We start from the raw sequence: 18,073 nt of genomic DNA, 5'->3' as shown, positions 1-18,073 counted from the left end.
AATTGTTGAAACAGATGCTTCAGATGTTGGATATGGCGGTATTTTAAAACAAGTAATTAATAGTAAAGAACGTATTATTCAGTATACGTCTGGTCATTGGAACCCAACTCAAATGAACTATTCTACTATTAAAAAGGAGATTTTAAGTATAGTAATTTGCATAAACAAATTTCAATCTGATTTATTAAATAAAAAATTTTTACTTCGTATTGATTGTAAATCTGCAAAAGATGTTTTACAAAAAGATGTCAAAAATCTGGCTTCTAAACAAATTTTTGCTAGATGGCAAGCTTTACTTAGTATATTTGAATTTGATATTGAATTTATTCAAGGAGATAAAAACAACATTCCAGACTTTCTGACTCGAGAATTCTTACAGAACGATGGGCAGGAAAAAGGATAAGGGCAAAGCCCCTAAAGAAGAACCTGCATCACCTACTAAAGCTCTTTCTGAGCATTCAGAAGATTTACCTAAAACCCTAGACACTAAAATTTCTCCAGATCTTAAAAAATGGATTGAACAGTTAAGTCAATCCCCTGAAGTGTTTAAGGCGTTACAAAGTATAGCGTCCTCTTCCACAGAGGCGCCAGGTATGTCTTCTACACCTAAAGCGATCGTACCCGTTCATGGTACGGCTAGTCTGTCTCAAACGGTAGACAGTAAAGACTTATCAAATCCGTTGATGGCTGTGGGTTTGCCAAAAATCCAGTATACTCCAAGTATACATAAATGGTTTGTTAAAAATCATTTTGATTATGAAATTGAGATTGAGGATGGATATAACAATATTAATTCTTGGTCTGTTTTAAAACAATATTATCCTGAGGATTGGTATTTTCCTCCAACAGATCTCTCAAAACCTCAGGAATATTATCACAATATTCTTTTGAATACAGGCTCCGTAAAAATTAAACATAATTATGATTCAAAAAATAAATCGATTATTTTGTATTCTTCACTTAAAATCCACAGAATTCTTCATCCCAAGGATTGGCCTAAACCCTCCCTTTATACACCTGTACAATTTAAAGTTTTATATAAACATGTCCACAGTACTGTTTATAATTATTTTGATTACCGTGATGCATGGGAAAGAGTTTTTGCTATTCAAAATCCCACTGCTACGCATTCATGGTTAATCTATTTTGATACTTCATTCCGTACCGACTGTAGAGTGCCTAACTGGTTTAAAAGATGGTGGCAAACAAGGGGTATTTCCAATGAAATTCTCCCTCCTCCAATTCAGGCCTTATATCAGTATTTTAAAGCCCATTATAAACCTAGTCCTGCGGAAGCCCATATTCCTTCCCTTATGTATTATTGTATGGCCTTCTTCACGCCCTGGGTATATCAATGGTATTTGGACACTCAGTATGCCGTAGGAACATATCAGATTCCTATATTGGTAAAACGGCACAAGATTAAATGGTGGGGATCATTCAAAAACTCTACCACGGAACTTAAAATTGATCTTTGGATACGTGATAAATTAAAACAGGTCTCTCCATTAACCTATGCAACCACTCTTGCATTAAAGGATCAACCGACTTTCGGAATCCAAAAAGCACAGTGCCAAGCAAGGTTAGCTGCTGCTAAAACTCCGGATGAGTATAAAAGAATCTGTCAAGAAATGCTTCAGCATCTTTCAACAGATTCTGATTCTCCAGTAAAACCCTCATCAAGTAAAAAGCATGCAGACTGTTCCAGTAAAATATCTAAATCAAGCAAACAGAGGTGGGCTGACATGGCTTCCTCTTCTTCATCAACATCATTCCCACTGTCCTCCAACGAAGATAGTGATGATGAGACTTTTGAATCCATTATAGTCAAAAGTAAAGCTGATACGGCAAAAGAAAAATTAAAGCAAAAAAGCAAAGTAAAGAAAAAAGAAAAGAAAAAGAAGGACCCATCGTCCTCATCTGAGTAAAAGGCAGGTGAAACCTCATTTCACCATCACTTTCTCTCCAGGTAAAAACAAAACATGTGACGGCTACAGTAAAATCAAGTGGAAGACAATTCACTGTTCATCCACAGTAAAGGTCAACACTATTCAAGATTCGATGGCAGACCAAGAACTGTTCATCTACAGTAAAAGAAGCATAGTAAAGATTCTTTTCTATGTTATTTAAAGGGAGCCTTTCCTCTTGTGAAGGCATAAGCTTGAATAACCAAATATTCTAAACTCTCTCATCCTCTCCCCTAAGAGTTCTTTGTAAGCATTCAACGTTCGAAGTCTGGATTGTAAACTTTAAACTTGTAAGTTTAAATTTGAATTTCATATTTAAATAAAGTTATTTATTTAAATTTATAAACTGCTACTACTAAGCCCTGTTAAAGGCTTCCTTCTCTTCTCCCTCCACATTCTGACTTAGTTCTGGGGATCCCAGGCTAAGGTTGCAGGAACCCTCAACCTTAATTAAAATCAAATAATTAAAATTGATTGAGTTAATTGATAAATATTAGTTTGTAAATTTATAAGTATGCTCTGTGGTTGCACCTTCGTGTGATCTTCCACATCAGAAATATTGTTCTTGTTTGTTCATAAACATATACTGTTCATTCACTGTTTAAATTAAAACGGATACTGTTCATCTTTAAACAGATACTGTTTAAATTAAAATTCTTTGGTATATCAGCTGGAAACACATAACCTCCTGGTGTTTATCATTGCACTTGATAAACAAGGGAAACTTTGTGCTACAACGCTAAGTACCATATGAATTATATTCATGTTTTTGTAAATTTAAGAGAAAATAATATTTTGATTACAATATATAATATTAATTTAAATATTTTTGAAATATTAATTAATTTAAATAATAGATCTATTTTAGTTGATATGTTTGATATAAATTTGGATAATATAAATCATTTCTTGTTTGAAATATAATAAATACTTAAATCGGTCGATCTTGGTTATTTATATATATATATATATATATATATATATATATATATATATATATATATATATATATATATATATATTGGCGTGAGGGTTGGGATTTAAATTAAGCTGCTTATGGAATCTGATCTGAAGTAGGATTGCCAAGTGGATGCAGTACATTCTTTGGGCTGCTTTTCTAGAGCCTGTAAAAGCAGTTAGTGCTTTGGGCTTGGGATTGCTTCCCCCCTTCCCACTCTTTTTTCCTTGAGACTCAAGGTTTTGGCTGCTTGGAATACTCTAACAAGTGAGTCTATCATTTGATTGCTTACTCGGTGTTGGTCTTTGATGTAGCTTGTTGGTTCCTATGGTCATGGCACTGTGATTATTGATATGATGCTGGCTTTGTCATGTTGGGAGATCGAATTGCAATGCTCTAGGTTGATTAGGAATCACTTTGAGGGCGTAGGATTTCATTGTGAGCATCGCCAGCGGAATTGGGAGAGAATTAATACTGGTGCTAAAACTATGGTTCTCTGAGATCCTCTGTGAGTGTTGCCGCATTGGGGTGTGTGTGTGGGGGCGGGGGGTGTTGAACTTGACTGTCGACTTGACTGGTACATGAATTAGGGAGTTCCATTGTGGATCTGGGACTTGCTTTTTTATAGTAAACAGACTGTGATGTTATTACTATGGATTTGGAGATAACTTGGGAGTTGGTACTTGTCGTATTATGATTTGAAGTGAAAAGCAAGTGCGCTGTTGATGTTGCTAAAAGAGGATGTGTGGAGCTGAATGACCAGTTTGGTTGTGTGTGGTTAATTGGATTCCTGCAACAATAGTGGATGATTAGAAATTTAGAATTGCCCATGTCTATCAGGAAGAAATTATGGCTGCTGATTGAGCCTTCTAATGGCATTCGCATATGCCTCTTACTGGGTTTTTTTTGGTGTAGCTTGCCTTAAAAGCTGTGTTGTCTTCTGATAATGGGACCCTCAGCCAGTTCTTTCTAGAATAGGAAAAAAATCTTTGCACTAGGGTTATCAATTTTTTTATGTACTTGTTGGAGGTTTAGAAAATTACTTTGGTGTTTGAGAACAACAAATTGACTTTTTGAGCTGTGCTCACACGACGAAAGCCAGAAAGCTAGAGTTTGATTTTTAATTTTTTTCTGTTATTCTCCTCTGATAGATAGAAAGCACAAATATTATGTTGATGGAGGAATAAAATCTTCGGATGCTATCACAAGCTACCAACTTCTATTTTTTTTTCTTTTTTCTTTTTTAATTCCTTTTTTTTTTTTTTTTTTTTTTTTGAGTTAGGGAGGAGGAGGTGGTTTCTCTGTCTCTTTCTCTTGAGTAATTTCTTTTAGTTGGAAGTGCATATCTTAATCTTAAGTCGTATTGAATTCATATCATGCAGTATCTCTAATTATTTTATGCATGAGTGAAATGATGTTGATGGTTGGATCAATGACATTACAAATGCTGTTCATGCAGGCTCTTTCTAGTCCTGTTTTATCAGCAGTTGGAGAGCGGTACTCTAAGGTAGCAGCTGAGGCATTAAGAGTATGTGGCGAACTTGTTCGTGTTGTACGTCCAAATATTCAGGTTAGATTATTGAGTGGCCTCCTTGTTGTTCAAAATCTTGTTAGATTATTTCCGATGACATGAAATGGTCTTCTGATGTAGGGATTGGGTTTTGACTTCAAACCTTACGTTCATCCAATATATAATGCCATAATGTCTCGCTTGACAAACCAAGACCAAGACCAGGTGAGTGTTATTGGCTTTCTGCTTTCTATCTTATATGCATAGTGCCTCAGTCAGGCATTTCCTTGCTAAAATTCACTGGCTTCTTTTTCTCCAGGAAGTCAAGGAACGTGCTATTTCTTGCATGGGACTTGTCATTTCAACATTTGGTGATAACCTCAGAGCAGAATTACCTGCATGCCTTCCTGTACTTGTTGACCGGATGGGCAATGAAATAACACGACTCGCTGCTGTAAAGGTCAGTTTGTTTTACCTATGCTTTTCTAACTGCAATGTCTCTTAACTAAGCCTTCTCATCTGTTTGTTACTGTTATTTGTTTAATGAATTTAACATGTGTCGGTCATCATAGTGTATGATTACTTATACCTTTTGAATTTCTGAATTCAGGTTTTTGCTGTCATTGCTTCTTCTCCTCTTCGGGTCGATCTATCTTGTGTTTTGGAGCATGTAATTGCTGAGTTAACAGCATTTCTGCGGAAGGTGTGGAGTTTGTTTACTTGCTGTCAAAAATTGATGAGCAATATAAGCCCAATATTGACCTCTGATTGTTTTGGAAAATAGGCTAATCGGGCTCTAAGGCAGGCAACACTTGGGACACTAAATTCCCTAATTGTTGCTTATGGTGATCAGATTGGTTCATCTGCATATGAAGTTATTATTGTTGAACTTTCAACTTTGATAAGGTTCATTATTTTTCATTTCATTCTCATGGTGACCTTTGAAGTGATGTATGATTAATTATTATGTTATTCTTAATGCTTCTCTTGTTTGGCTTGTATTTCAGTGATTCGGATTTGCACATGACAGCTCCTGCTCTGGAACTTTGTTGCACTTTGATGGCTGACAGGAGATCCAGCCCAAATGTTGGCTTGGCTGTTAGAAATAAAGTTCTTTCTCATGCCCTAACATTAATCAAAAGCTCGTTGTTACAGGGTCAAGCCCTTTTGGTACTTCATCTGCTACTGCCACTTATTATAATTTTCTTATAGAATTAATGCTCAGTTGCTTATATTTTGTTTGATATTGCAGGCTTTACGAAATTTCTTTGCTGCATTAGTCTATTCTGCAAATACAAGTTTTGACACATTGCTGGATTCCCTTCTTTCAAGTGCTAAGCCGTCTCCCCAGTCTGGTAGTGTTGCAAAACAGGCATTATATTCAATAGCCCAATGTGTGGCCGTTCTCTGCCTTGCTGCAGGTGATCAGAAATGTTCCTCTACAGTGAAAATGCTGACTGACATTCTTAAAGATGACAGCAGTTCCAATTCAGTAAGTTTCTTTAGTATGCTTTTCTAACTACTCTCTTTTCCTTGATGGATAATTTTTTTTTATGTTTATAATAATTATTATTAGTATTAATTGAGCTTAAACTTTTTCTTGTTTGCTCTCTAGGCTAAGCAGCACCTTGCCTTGCTATGCCTTGGGGAGATTGGGAGAAGGAAGGATTTAAGCTCACATGTACTTACAGAAACTATCATTATTGAGTCCTTCCAATCTCCATTTGAAGAGATAAAGTCTGCTGCTTCCTATGCTCTTGGCAATATTGCTGTTGGTAATCTATCCAAGTATCTGCCTTTTATCTTGGATCAGATTGATAATCAGCAGAAGAAACAGTATCTCCTGGTTCATTCTCTGAAGGAGGTAGGTTTTCTGATTTAGGAATCTATGCTGGGTTCAATCTTATAGTTCAAAAATACTGACCTGTTTTAATTCCTAACTTCCTCCACGATGAAGGTTATTGTAAGGCAATCTGTAGATAAGTCAAAGTTCCAAGATTCTAGTGTTGAGAAGATACTTAAATTGCTATTTAATCACTGTGAGAGTGAGGAAGAGGGCGTTCGAAATGTTGTAGCTGAGTGCCTCAGTAAAATTGCACTTATAGAACCTGCAAAACTTGTTGCTGCGCTTAAGGTATTTTTCCATAAAAAATTAGCGCACTGGATTTTGTACTTATTTAGTACTTGGTGTTTATTGGGTATGGTGTTTGATTTGTACCCTAATTTTCATAAAGGTGAGAACAACTAGTCCAGCTGCATTCACCAGAGCAACAATGGTCATTGCTGTAAAATATTCAATAGTTGAACAGCCAGAGAAGATAGACGAAATTATATATCCTGAGATTTCATCATTCCTTATGCTCATCAAGGATCATGATCGGGTGAGGTTTAGATTTGTGAAAAAGAAGAAGAATGAGAGGAAAATTCACTCTGATATTCCCTCCAGAATTGGGGATATAAATAGTACTACATATGTACAATTTATGACAGCTAATTACAGCTAATAACAGCTAATAATAACACAGCAACAACAGCTAATCATAACACAGCTACAACAGCTAATCATAACACAGCCACAGCATCTAATCATAACACAGCTACAGCATCTAATCATAACACAGCTACAGCAGCTAATCATAACACAGCTATCAATTAATGACAGCTAACAACAGCTAATCATAACAATCATAACACTCCCCCTCAAGCTGGAGCATACATGTTGTATGTTCCTAGCTTGCCACAAATGTATTCAATTCGAGGTCCTCGTAAAGATTTGGTCAGTATATCTGCCAATTGATCGTTCGAACTGACAAAGGAAGTAGATATGCATCCTGACTCGATCTTTTGTCTGATGAAATGACAATCGATCTCAATATGTTTCGTTCTTTCATGAAACATTGGATTTGAGGCAATATGGAGTGCTGCTTGATTGTCACATATCAGTGTCATCTGTTTTATTTCTCCACACTTCAATTTTTGAAGAAGTTGCTTGAGCCAAACAAGTTCACAAGTGGCTAATGCCATGGCTCGATACTCTGCTTCTGCGCTTGACCTAGCCACAACATCCTGCTTTTTACTTTTCCATGATATCAAATTTCCTCCAATCATGATACAATAACCAGAAGTGGACCGTCTGTCAGAGGGAGAACCTGCCCAATCTGCATCTGAATAGCCAACCACTTCTGAATGACCCTTGTTCTCATATAACAGACCTTGCCCAGGAGTTCCTTTGATATATCTCAGAATGCGAACAACTGCATCCCAATGACTATCACATGGAGACTGAAGAAATTGACTAACCACACTCACAGCAAAAGAAATATCCGGTCGTGTAATAGTAAGATAGTTTAATTTTCCAACAAGCCTCCGATATCTGCCAGGATCTTTAAATGGCTCCCCTTGTCCTGGAATAAGTTTTACATTGGGATCCATAGGAGTATCCACAGGTTTGCAATTCATCATACCTGTTTCTTCTAGTATATCAAGAGCATACTTTCTTTGTGAGATTGCAACTCCAATCTTGGACTGTGCTACCTCAATCCCAAGAAAATATTTTAGCTTTCCCAAATCTTTAGTTTGAAAGTTGTTGAATAAATGCTGCTTTAGTTGAGAAATCCCTTCATGATCATTGCCAGTTATGACAATATCATCAACATAAACAACTAGATAAGTACATTTCCCATGATTTCCATGTCGATAGAAGACTGAATGATCAACGTCACTTCGACGCATGCCAAATTTCTGGACAACAGAACTAAATCTTCCAAACCATGCACGTGGAGATTGTTTCAAGCCATAGAGAGATCGACGTAGTCGACATACCAAACCAGACTCCCCCTGAGCAACAAAACCATGAGGTTGCTCCATATATACTTCCTCGGTCAATTCCCCATGCAAGAAAGCATTTTTGATGTCAAGTTGATGAAGGGGCCATTGATAGATAGCTGCTAAAAAAAGAAGAAGACGAACATAGGCTATTTTGGCCACAGGGGAAAAAGTATCACTATAATCAAGGCCATAAACTTGTGTGTACCCCTTTGCCACAAGCCTAGCTTTTAACCTATCAATTTTACCATCTGGTCCAATTTTAACCGTGTAAACCCATCGACAGCCAACAGTGCTCTTCCCAGGAGGCAAAGAAACAAGTTCCCATGTACCATTATTATGCAAAGCAGTCATCTCCTCAGTCATAGCAGCAGACCAACCAGGATGGTTAAGTGCTTCACTGACACTCTTAGGGATAGAAACAGTAGACAATGTGGAGATAAAGGCATAATATGAAGGAGATAAACGGTGATAGCTCAAAAAATTGTAAATAGGATGAGAATTACGAGTGGAGCGAATACCTTTGCGAAGGGCAATGGGAGCATTGTCTGCCTCTGTGTTTGGCACGATCGGTGCAGGAGATGAAATCGGAATAGGAGATGAGTCACTAGGCTGTATATCTGCATTCAAAACAGGGTTAGTAGTAGGACGACGAGAATAGACCTGAAGAGGGCGAGATGGAGCTGAAGGAGGAAGAATAGTAAAGGGGAGAACATTGGAAACAGATTGTTCAAGCTCCGGCTGTTTAGAAAAATAAGGGGTAGTTTCAAAGAAAGAAACGTCAGCGGAGATAAAGAACTTGGAAGAGATTGGGTCATAACACTTGTACCCTTTCTGAAAACGAGGATATCCTAAGAAAATGCACTTAATGGACTTTGGTTGAAGCTTGTCCCTGCCAGGGGTATGATCGTGAACAAAACAAGTACTCCCAAAAACACGAAGTGGCAGATGAAAGGGGTCCTGTTTGGGAAACAAAACAGAATGAGGGCTTTGACTCTGTAAAACAGAAGAAGGCATCCTGTTAATAAGAAAACAAGCAGTATGTACTGCATCTCCCCAGAAATGAAGTGGGACTTGATTATGAAGAAGTAATGTTCGTGCTGTTTCAATAAGATGACGATTCTTTCTTTCGGCAATTCCATTCTGTTGGGGTGTATAAGCACAAGAAGATTGATGGAGAATACCCTGAGAAGACATAAACTCATTAAATTGCTGAGAAAAATATTCCCGAGCATTATCACTACGTAATGTTTTTATGAAAACACCAAATTGAGTTCGAATTTCAGCACAGAATTTTTGAAAGATAGAGAATAGTTCAGAACGACTTTTCATTAAAAACACCCATGTACAACGAGAATAGTCATCAATAAAGGTAACAAAATAATTAAATCCCAGAATTGTACTAACACGACTAGGACCCCAAATGTCTGAATGAACAATATCAAACATAGCCAAAGCTTTATTATTGACAATCTTAGGAAATGAAACACGAGATTGTTTTCCAAGTTGACAAGATTCACATTCCAAAACACTTAATGAAGATAAGCTAGGAACTAAATGTTTAAGTTTAAGAAGACTAGGATGACCAAAACGATTGTGTAGAAGCTCAGCGGAAGCAGTAGAAGCTAATGTAATAGTGGCTTTCAGAGGGGATATGTAATACAAGCCATGTGACTTATATCCTATTCCAATCGTCTTCCCCGTACGCCGATCCTGCACAACACCATAGTTAGCTATGAAAATGACAATGCAATTAAGCTGTTCGGTGATTTTGCTAACAGAAATTAAATTATAAGGACAGTCAGGGGTGTATAAGACAGATTGTAAAGTTATTGATGGAATAAGCTGAACGGTCCCAATGCCTTTAACTGTAGTTTTGGAACCATTAGCTAAGGTGACTGTGGATGAGTCTAGAGTAGGAATGAGAGTAGAGAACAATGTTTCATTACCAGAAATGTGATCGGAAGCGCCGGAATCAAGTATCCAAGGAGTACCGGTTGAGGACTGAGACAAACAAGCAATTGAAGTGCTAGAGTGCTGTAGACTAGATGACTGTTGTTGAGCTTGTTGTTTGGCTGCTTGGAATTGGGCATATTCTTCATATTGTGATCCTGTCAGAGTGATGCATTTGCTTGATGTACCAGGCAAAGGAAGAATTCCAGCTCCATTACTCTGAACCATATAAGCTGCAGGTCGTCCAGTACCAGCCGATTGATTCTGAGACGGTTTACCATGTAATTTCCAACAGGTTTCACGAGTATGTCCTGGTTTATCACAATAAGTGCAGTGAACCTTATACCTATTACCTTTCCATCTTTGATTACTATTCTGGATGGCCAAAGCAGAAGCTTCAATGTTAGGAGGTGCAGCTGGAGTGGTGGAAATACGAAGAAGTCGAGCAGAGATATCTTCTAAGGTAGGAACAAAGGAACCAGTCAAAATTTGATCTCGAACAGAGCTAAGATCGGGTCGAAGGCCGATTAGAGCCAAGACCATAAAAAACTTGTCTCTTTGTTTTTCTTGTTCAGCAATATTCTCTGTGAAAGGCATAATGGAAACAAACTCATCTTTCAATGTCTCAACTTGCCCAATGTAACTAGCCATATCCATTTGATTTTGCTGCAAATGGACAATATTAGAGACAACATTATAAATTCGTTGTATATCATTGGTATACAATGTTTTGGCTTTTGTCCAGACCTTACAACAGGTTTTACAGGACTGAAAAAGAGGAAGTAATTTGGGATCAAGAGTATGCCATAATAGGCTACACAACTGAGCATCAATTCGAATCAATGCTGTCCTATCGGTTGCAACGATATCAATAGCATTCTTCATAAGATGATCATCATATCCTTGGCCTAAGAACCATAGCTCAATAGAATTGAACCAAGAAATGTAATTGCTACTGCCTTGAAGTTTTACAGTAGTAATACCAGTAGAATTAGGAAGAAGAGACTTGATTAGACCTGATTCAGCCATATTCAGTAGCAGAACAGTGAAGAGGAAGGTTGTCGGAGAAGGGCAGGCCTGGGATAGTGGCTATGACTATAGAAGAGAGAATGTATTCAGGCCCTTTGCAGAGAGCGCAGAGGCAGAAAATACAGAGGCAGAAAGTGCAGGAAATGCAGAAAATATAGAAGCAGAAAGTGCAGGGGCAGAAAGTGCAGAGAAATGCAGAAAATATAGAAGCAGAAAGTGCAGAGAATGCGGAAAATACAGAGGCAGAAAGTGAAGAAGCAGAAATCAGCCCTTCTTTGGCTCTGATACCATGTGAAAAAGAAGAAGAATGAGAGGAAAATTCACTCTGATATTCCCTCCAGAATTGGGGATATAAATAGTACTACATATGTACAATTTATGACAGCTAATTACAGCTAATAACAGCTAATAATAACACAGCAACAACAGCTAATCATAACACAGCTACAACAGCTAATCATAACACAGCCACAGCATCTAATCATAACACAGCTACAGCATCTAATCATAACACAGCTACAGCAGCTAATCATAACACAGCTAAGTACAACTAATGACAGCTAACAACAGCTAATCATAACAATCATAACAAGATTCAATAATGCTTTGAGGTGGGTTGATTGGGTCTTCAACCTGACAGCTATTTTCGTATATTATGTGCAGCATGTCAGGCGTGCAGCTGTTTTGGCCTCAAGTACATTTGCACATAAGAAGCCTAACCTTATTAAAGGACTTCTTCCAGAATTGTTGCCACTTCTCTATGATCAAACAATTGTTAAGGTAACCTGAAAGTCCTGGAGTTTCTTATGCCTGTGCTGTATTTTAATTGGTCCTTTCAACAAGTAAATCAAAACTTTGGTTTATTTATTTATTTGTGTTCTTCCTTGTACTAGATCATGGTTTTATTCCAAATGAAGGGTATTTTCTACTGAATTTATAAATTAGCATTGAATGAGGACCAACTGGTTCAGGTATTTTCCACCTCTTTGATGCCATATTTTTTCCTTTTTCTTTGATGATTGTTGTGGTGGTTCTGTTTCCTGATTCATGTAGAATTATATCTTTTGTGTTATTTAATGGGGTGATAATGCTTCTTCCACTTGATGGGCATGTTGCAGGTAGAGAAACTTGCAATTTCAAGTTAATGAGTCAGTTTTTTTTGAAGGAAACTGACAAGATATGATGCAATTTTTGTTGTTCCATAGGTCCTTATGGAGCCAAAAAATCTCTCTGTAAACAGTACAAGAAGATGTTCAATATGAATAATGTAAGTTTTTGTTCCTTGCTATGCATGGGAAACCTTTCTGCTCTCTTCTCCTTTTACGTGTAATAATTGATGCTGATATATGGGGCCAATTATGGTTTGCTTGTCATCTCTATAATCTTTCAGGTCACTACATTTTCCTGAGAATTCGTTGAGATCAATTGCCAAGAAAGCAATGGCTAAGAACACCGGTGCCCGAGGATTGAGAGCTATCTTATAAAATATTCTTACAGAAGCAATGTATGAGGTATACTTCGATTTCAAATTCTACCACTCTTGATCCATCGAGTACATTAAATGTTGGGAGTATATTTTATTTGTTATGCTAATTATTATCTGGTTACAGGTGCCAGAGAACAAGACAGGAACCAATTATATTACAGCAGTTTTGGTTGATGAAGAGGCTGTTGGGTCAGTGGATGCACCAGGATGTGGAGCAAAAATTCTTTATTGGGATGGTGCATTTGGGTGTAATTTTCATGAAATGAAGTTAACAAATTCTAAGGTATTGCATACTTGCAACCCCTCTTTCTTTACTAGAATTTATATTGAATTCACCGCAATGCTGTAAGATTGTCTGCCATTATTAACATTCACTACAGGATGATAGTCGGGTTGCAGAAGGAGAGTCATCGGAGTGTGAACCAGAGTTTCAATCGAGAGCCCTGTGCCTGTAACTAATTAGATAGCCTGTGTATATTATGTCTACATGTATACTTTACATGATATGATTGCAATGCAAAAGCCTAGCAAGTTCCTATTACTTATGCTCGCTTTCCGCAAGTGAAAACCGAAGACCAAGTTTAGCTTGACAGTGAATGAAGTCATGATAATGGTTGTGGATTGGTTCATCAATGGAGATGCATCTGGGGAGAATTGGGAGTCGGCTCTCAATACTAACTCTAAGTACCTAGACTCAACATCAAAGAGAAATTTCAGATCGGAAGCAGAACAACATGAACTTCCCAATCCTTCTTCATTAGTTGATGGCACTGAAATATAAACCTAGATATTGCAACTTCTTATCCAGTATTTTGACCTGCCAAGTATTCAACATGCTTTCTGCATTAGTGCTAAAACTTCTAAACTCATCTCAACTCAATAGATTAAGTTCTTGCAAGTTGAATAGTGATTAGTACTGATGTGAGAAAACTGGTCTTCAACTTACTGGAGTAAGTTCTTGCAAGTTGAAGATGAATTGAGCACTTTTGGCACTATTGTTGAAAGTAATAGGACTAACATTTCTGCTATTGGTGGGCAGTGAGCAGTACTATTGTTAAGAATCCCAAATTGAATAAACACCGCATCCATGAAAAACATACAAGGGTGGAAAGTTGCCTAGTTAATTGGTTAGTACTAACATTTTAATATTTGTTGGCCCAAGATCAAGAACCCCCACTAAAAATTGTAATATGGTATCATGACATTGGTTGAAGTCCAGTTTTGTCACATTAGTACCAATCACAATTTAACAATAACAAAACTTAAACTAGGAAAACTATAGAAGGGCTGAAGAGACCCAAAACCTACGAAGTGTAGGTTGAAGTCCAGTTTTTCTCATAAATAGAAAGGAAGCGCCAGCGGCAAAAAAGGACACGTAGCAGGAGATTTTCTATTTATGAGATGTGTGCATGTGTTAATGTTTTGAGCCACTCAAAAGGTTCCCCACATAGGTCTTCCCCACTGGAATGCCAGGCGGAGTGTTACTGCCTTTGTCACATTAGTACTAATCACAATTTAACAATAACAAAACATAAACTAGGAAAACTATAGAATGGCTGGAGAGACCCAAACCCCACAAAGTGTTATGCAACAGAAAGCTGGAATATACATAGGGAAAGCCCTTACCCCTTGGTAATAAGACAATAGAGGATCGGCATCAGCTTCCTTCTTCCTTTTGCCATTAGTACTGTCTGCACTATGATTAGATCTCCGGGGTCTATGCAACTCTTTATTAATGTCTTCAATCTCTAAACCTCCAACACGCCTCAATTCTTCGATTGACACACGATATCCTCCTCTGTTGAGTTGTTTATCAATTCCTCATCTGGTGCAGAATCACTCACAGTCTGTTTCTACATATGTGAATTGCTGTTTTTTAAACATTATAAGAGGTTCAAAACTCTCTATTGGTGTGGCTGTTTCGTAACTTCCAATGATGCTGTTGGACTGGAGCTATCAAATGATGTAGACTGTACAGACTTAGTTGCTTCAATTGACATAGCTGTAAAATAACCAAACAAGTATTTATCTGTTTGCATCAAAATATTCTGGTTAACAATTATATATTCTAATTTTAGCAAAGTTAATGCTTTAGCAGTGGAGGGTGCTAAAAATAGAAGAGATGTCGTTGAAGATTTGCAAGACAGGTTGGTACGGGATTTAGATTCGTGCAACACTTCATCTTCAAGCAACGAGAATGCAGAGTCGTTTTGAATGATTTTAAGGACTTCAAGGTATTTTCATGCCTTTTCTGTCACTTGATTCAAAAATTGAACCCTTCTCCTATTCCAGCTATTAACTTTATTTATGATGGGAAAATCGATTCTCTAAATTGTGTATTTCGTAAATTGTTGAAAAAAATGGAGCACCTGCTTGAAGCACTTCAAATAGACTATAGTGGCAAAGAAAAATGTCCGACCTGAATGGTCTCTGTATCTTGCCATTTTAGAAGAACTGAATTCATATCTAAAATTTTTGAGGATGCAAACGAGGAATTTTGGGACGTATTAAAGAAGACGAAGGTTTCAATACGAGTACTGATTCTTTGATGCGCTGGTAGAACAGATGATTATGACTATAGGTGGCTTCTTAAGCATAATGATGTGACTTATTCTGAATCCAGGATGCATTTAGCCTTGTTGATGATACCTCAAGTAAAAGAACCTGATGTGAAGACGATTAAGAAGGTTTTTGATTGGTCTCAAAACAATCTACTCGCTAATCTGTTGGGAGTTTTCGTGAATGAGGAACTTACAGATCCTCAAGTTTTGAAGGATTGGTTGTGTAAGTCCAGTAGAGCTATATTCAACTCAGAAAATCCCCTTTTCCTGGCACGTCCAAATGATCCTACGAGGTTCTATCTGAACCACGGTAAATTTCCAAACTTGCTTTTTCTGAATACGATATTACTGAAATAATGACACTAGTATATAATGGAATTAATACCATTTCTTTCATATATACATGTGCATAAACAGAGCTCATCCCACAATTCTTTCACCGTGAATGTGTGAAATTTGCTGGAGAAGTGATTGCATTAGCTTTGATATATAAAGTGAGAGTAGGTGTCACATTGGATCCTGAGTTGCTATCGCCCTTTAAGGTTTCATCTTTGGATAGTAAGAGCCTGGTAAGTTCAATAATTCACAAGACTTGAGATTCTTTTCAAGGGAATTTGTGATACAGCAAGGTTCTTGAACTTTCCACTGTTATCTACAAGCAGGTATCATGTTTCTCAAGTGGCTTTTTTGAATGTTTTTGGTGTGTCAATCGAAGAATTGAGGCGTGTTGGAGGTTTAGAGATTGAAGACATTAATAAAGAGTTGCATGGACCCTGGAGATCTAATCATAGTGCAGACAGTACTAATGGCAAAAGGAAGAAGGAAGCTGATGCTGATCCCTCTATTGTCTTATTACCAAAGGGTAGGGGCTTTTCCCTATGTAGTTCTAGCTTTCGTTGCATAACACTTTGCAGGGCTTGGGTCTCTCCAGCCATTCTATAGTTTTTCCTAGTTTTTAGTCTTGTTATTGTTAAATTGTGATTAGTACTAATGTGACAAACTGGACTTCAACCTAGACTTTGTAGGTTTTGGGTCTCTTAGCCCTTCTATAGTTTTCCTAGTTTAAGTTTGTTATTGTTAAATTGTGATTGTACTAAGGTGCCAAAACTGGACTTCAACCATATGCTATGGTACCCATATTACAATTTTAGAAGGGTTCTTAAGCTTGGGCCAACCAATATTAAAATATTAGTAATAACCAATTAGCTAGACAACTTTCCACCCTTGTATGTTTTTCATAGATGGTTATTTATTCAATTTGGGATTCTTAACAATAGTACTGGTCAGTGCCTAACAATAGCAGAAATGTTAGTCCTATTACTTTCAACAATAGTGCCAAAAGTGCTCAATTCATCTTCAACTTGCAAGAACTTACTCTAATAAGTTGAAGACCAGTTTCTCACATCAATTCTAATCACTATTCAATTTGCAAGAACTTAATCTACTGAGTTGGGATGAGTTTGGAAGTTTTAGCACTCATGTAGAAAGCATGTTGAATTACTTGGCAGGTCAAAATACTGGGTCGTGATATTCAGAATTGGCAAAGGGGCTCAATGTTGGGGAGTGGGTCATTTGGAGAAGTCTATAAAGGAATGGATGATCCTCAAGGGTTCCTTTTTGCTGCGAAGAAAGTTCCACTTACTGATGCACAAAAAGTCAGCTCAATTGAGCGTGAGATTGATTTATTATGTCACCTACGTCATGAAAATATAGTTGAATATTTTGGCACAAAAAGGGACGAAACAGATCTCTACGTTTTTCTTGAGTTTGTAAATGGGGGCTCCATTGATAAGTTTATCGAGAGTTTCCCCTTAATGATTCCCAAGTGTCCTCTACACCAAACAGATACTGAAAGGTTTGGAGTATCTCCATGAGCAAGATGTTGTGCATGGGGACGTTAATGTGCAAACTTACTGTTGAATGAGAATGGAGTCGTGAAAATTGCTGATTTTGGATTAGCAAAGGTAACTGACTTGAAGACTCTTCGCAAGTCAGGTAGAGGGACTCCAGCCTGGTGCGCTCCTGAGGTCATTAATTTGAAGAGACAAGGATGGAATGGATTCCAAGCTGATATATGGAGTCTTGGCTGCACGGTCTTGGAGATGTTAACAAAAAACCATCCGTACTATGGTTTAGAACCTTGGACGATATGGTATCAGATTGGAGAAGGTATACTGCCTAAAATTCCTCAGACTCTCTCTGAGGATTCGCAGAAATTTATTCTGAAATGCCTGCAAACTTAGTTTTCTATGTAAACACACTTCTTATCACAATATGTTGTTTTAATCTTGAAAGTGATAGTCAATGTAATTTTGTTAATGAATGAAGAGATTAAGTAAAGAAAATTGTTGACAAATAGGAGTGGGTAGAAGAGTAAAGGAGATATAATGGGGAGAAAAGTGTTAAAATCATTTGTGTCAAAGAAAGAAAAGAAAAATTTTGATAAAATCGCGAGAGGCTGTTAGACAAGAGAGAGAGAAAGGGATTGAAGAAAGCAGAACCAAAAAAAAAAAAAAAATGTGAGGGAGAAGGAGAGAATTGGAGAACGTTAGGAATAGCTTTGCTGTGCTCTTACAATAGAGCAATACCTGGTTCAGTGTAGGCCACGAATGGTTCATTTAGTACTCCTTTTCTGGTGAAAAGCAACTTGTTGATGGTGTCATATCTCATCTAGAATGTTGAGAGTTAAATCAATTTGATAAATCAAACACTAAGAACATAGTCTCATGCCTAATTGAATGCACCTTGCCTAAAATTTGGAATGCATCGGCGCTGGGAGTCATG

The 18,073-nt window shown here is 37.3% G+C and overlaps 2 protein-coding genes across 2 annotated transcripts in view; both read left to right on the top strand.

The window, feature by feature from the left end:
- The window catches only part of LOC149492032 (cullin-associated NEDD8-dissociated protein 1-like), a 43,739-nt gene extending 30,459 nt beyond the window's left edge, over positions 1–13,280 (top strand). Inside the window, exons 15-30 of the mRNA XM_089716913.1 lie at positions 4,385–4,495; positions 4,577–4,660; positions 4,755–4,895; positions 5,046–5,138; positions 5,220–5,341; positions 5,443–5,605; positions 5,688–5,927; positions 6,051–6,299; positions 6,393–6,569; positions 6,670–6,816; positions 11,906–12,022; positions 12,136–12,213; positions 12,448–12,509; positions 12,633–12,753; positions 12,853–13,011; positions 13,109–13,280. Of these exons, the coding sequence (XP_089573039.1) occupies positions 4,385–4,495; positions 4,577–4,660; positions 4,755–4,895; positions 5,046–5,138; positions 5,220–5,341; positions 5,443–5,605; positions 5,688–5,927; positions 6,051–6,299; positions 6,393–6,569; positions 6,670–6,816; positions 11,906–12,022; positions 12,136–12,174 (1,683 nt within the window). The 3' untranslated portion in view covers positions 12,175–12,213; positions 12,448–12,509; positions 12,633–12,753; positions 12,853–13,011; positions 13,109–13,280. The remainder of the gene's footprint in view (positions 1–4,384; positions 4,496–4,576; positions 4,661–4,754; positions 4,896–5,045; positions 5,139–5,219; positions 5,342–5,442; positions 5,606–5,687; positions 5,928–6,050; positions 6,300–6,392; positions 6,570–6,669; positions 6,817–11,905; positions 12,023–12,135; positions 12,214–12,447; positions 12,510–12,632; positions 12,754–12,852; positions 13,012–13,108) is intronic.
- A 1,072-nt stretch (positions 13,281–14,352) lies between these two features.
- LOC149492031 (E3 ubiquitin-protein ligase UPL5-like) lies at positions 14,353–16,109 on the top strand. Its single transcript, XM_089716914.1, has 4 exons — positions 14,353–14,962; positions 15,352–15,599; positions 15,707–15,858; positions 15,952–16,109. Exons 1-4 carry the CDS (start codon positions 14,943–14,945, stop codon positions 16,033–16,035), a joined length of 504 nt encoding a protein of 167 aa, XP_089573040.1. The 5' UTR covers positions 14,353–14,942; the 3' UTR covers positions 16,036–16,109.
- Positions 16,110–18,073: the final 1,964 nt, after the last annotated feature.

Source organism: Jatropha curcas, unplaced genomic scaffold (genome assembly GCF_041381405.1).
Source record: "Jatropha curcas cultivar XTBG-Jc1 unplaced genomic scaffold, XTBG_Jcur_1.0 HiC_scaffold_153_pilon, whole genome shotgun sequence".
NCBI classification, from domain to species: Eukaryota; Viridiplantae; Streptophyta; class Magnoliopsida; order Malpighiales; family Euphorbiaceae; genus Jatropha; species Jatropha curcas.
Note: the sequence above shows the minus strand (reverse complement) of the source record. Positions and strands in the feature narration are given on the sequence as shown.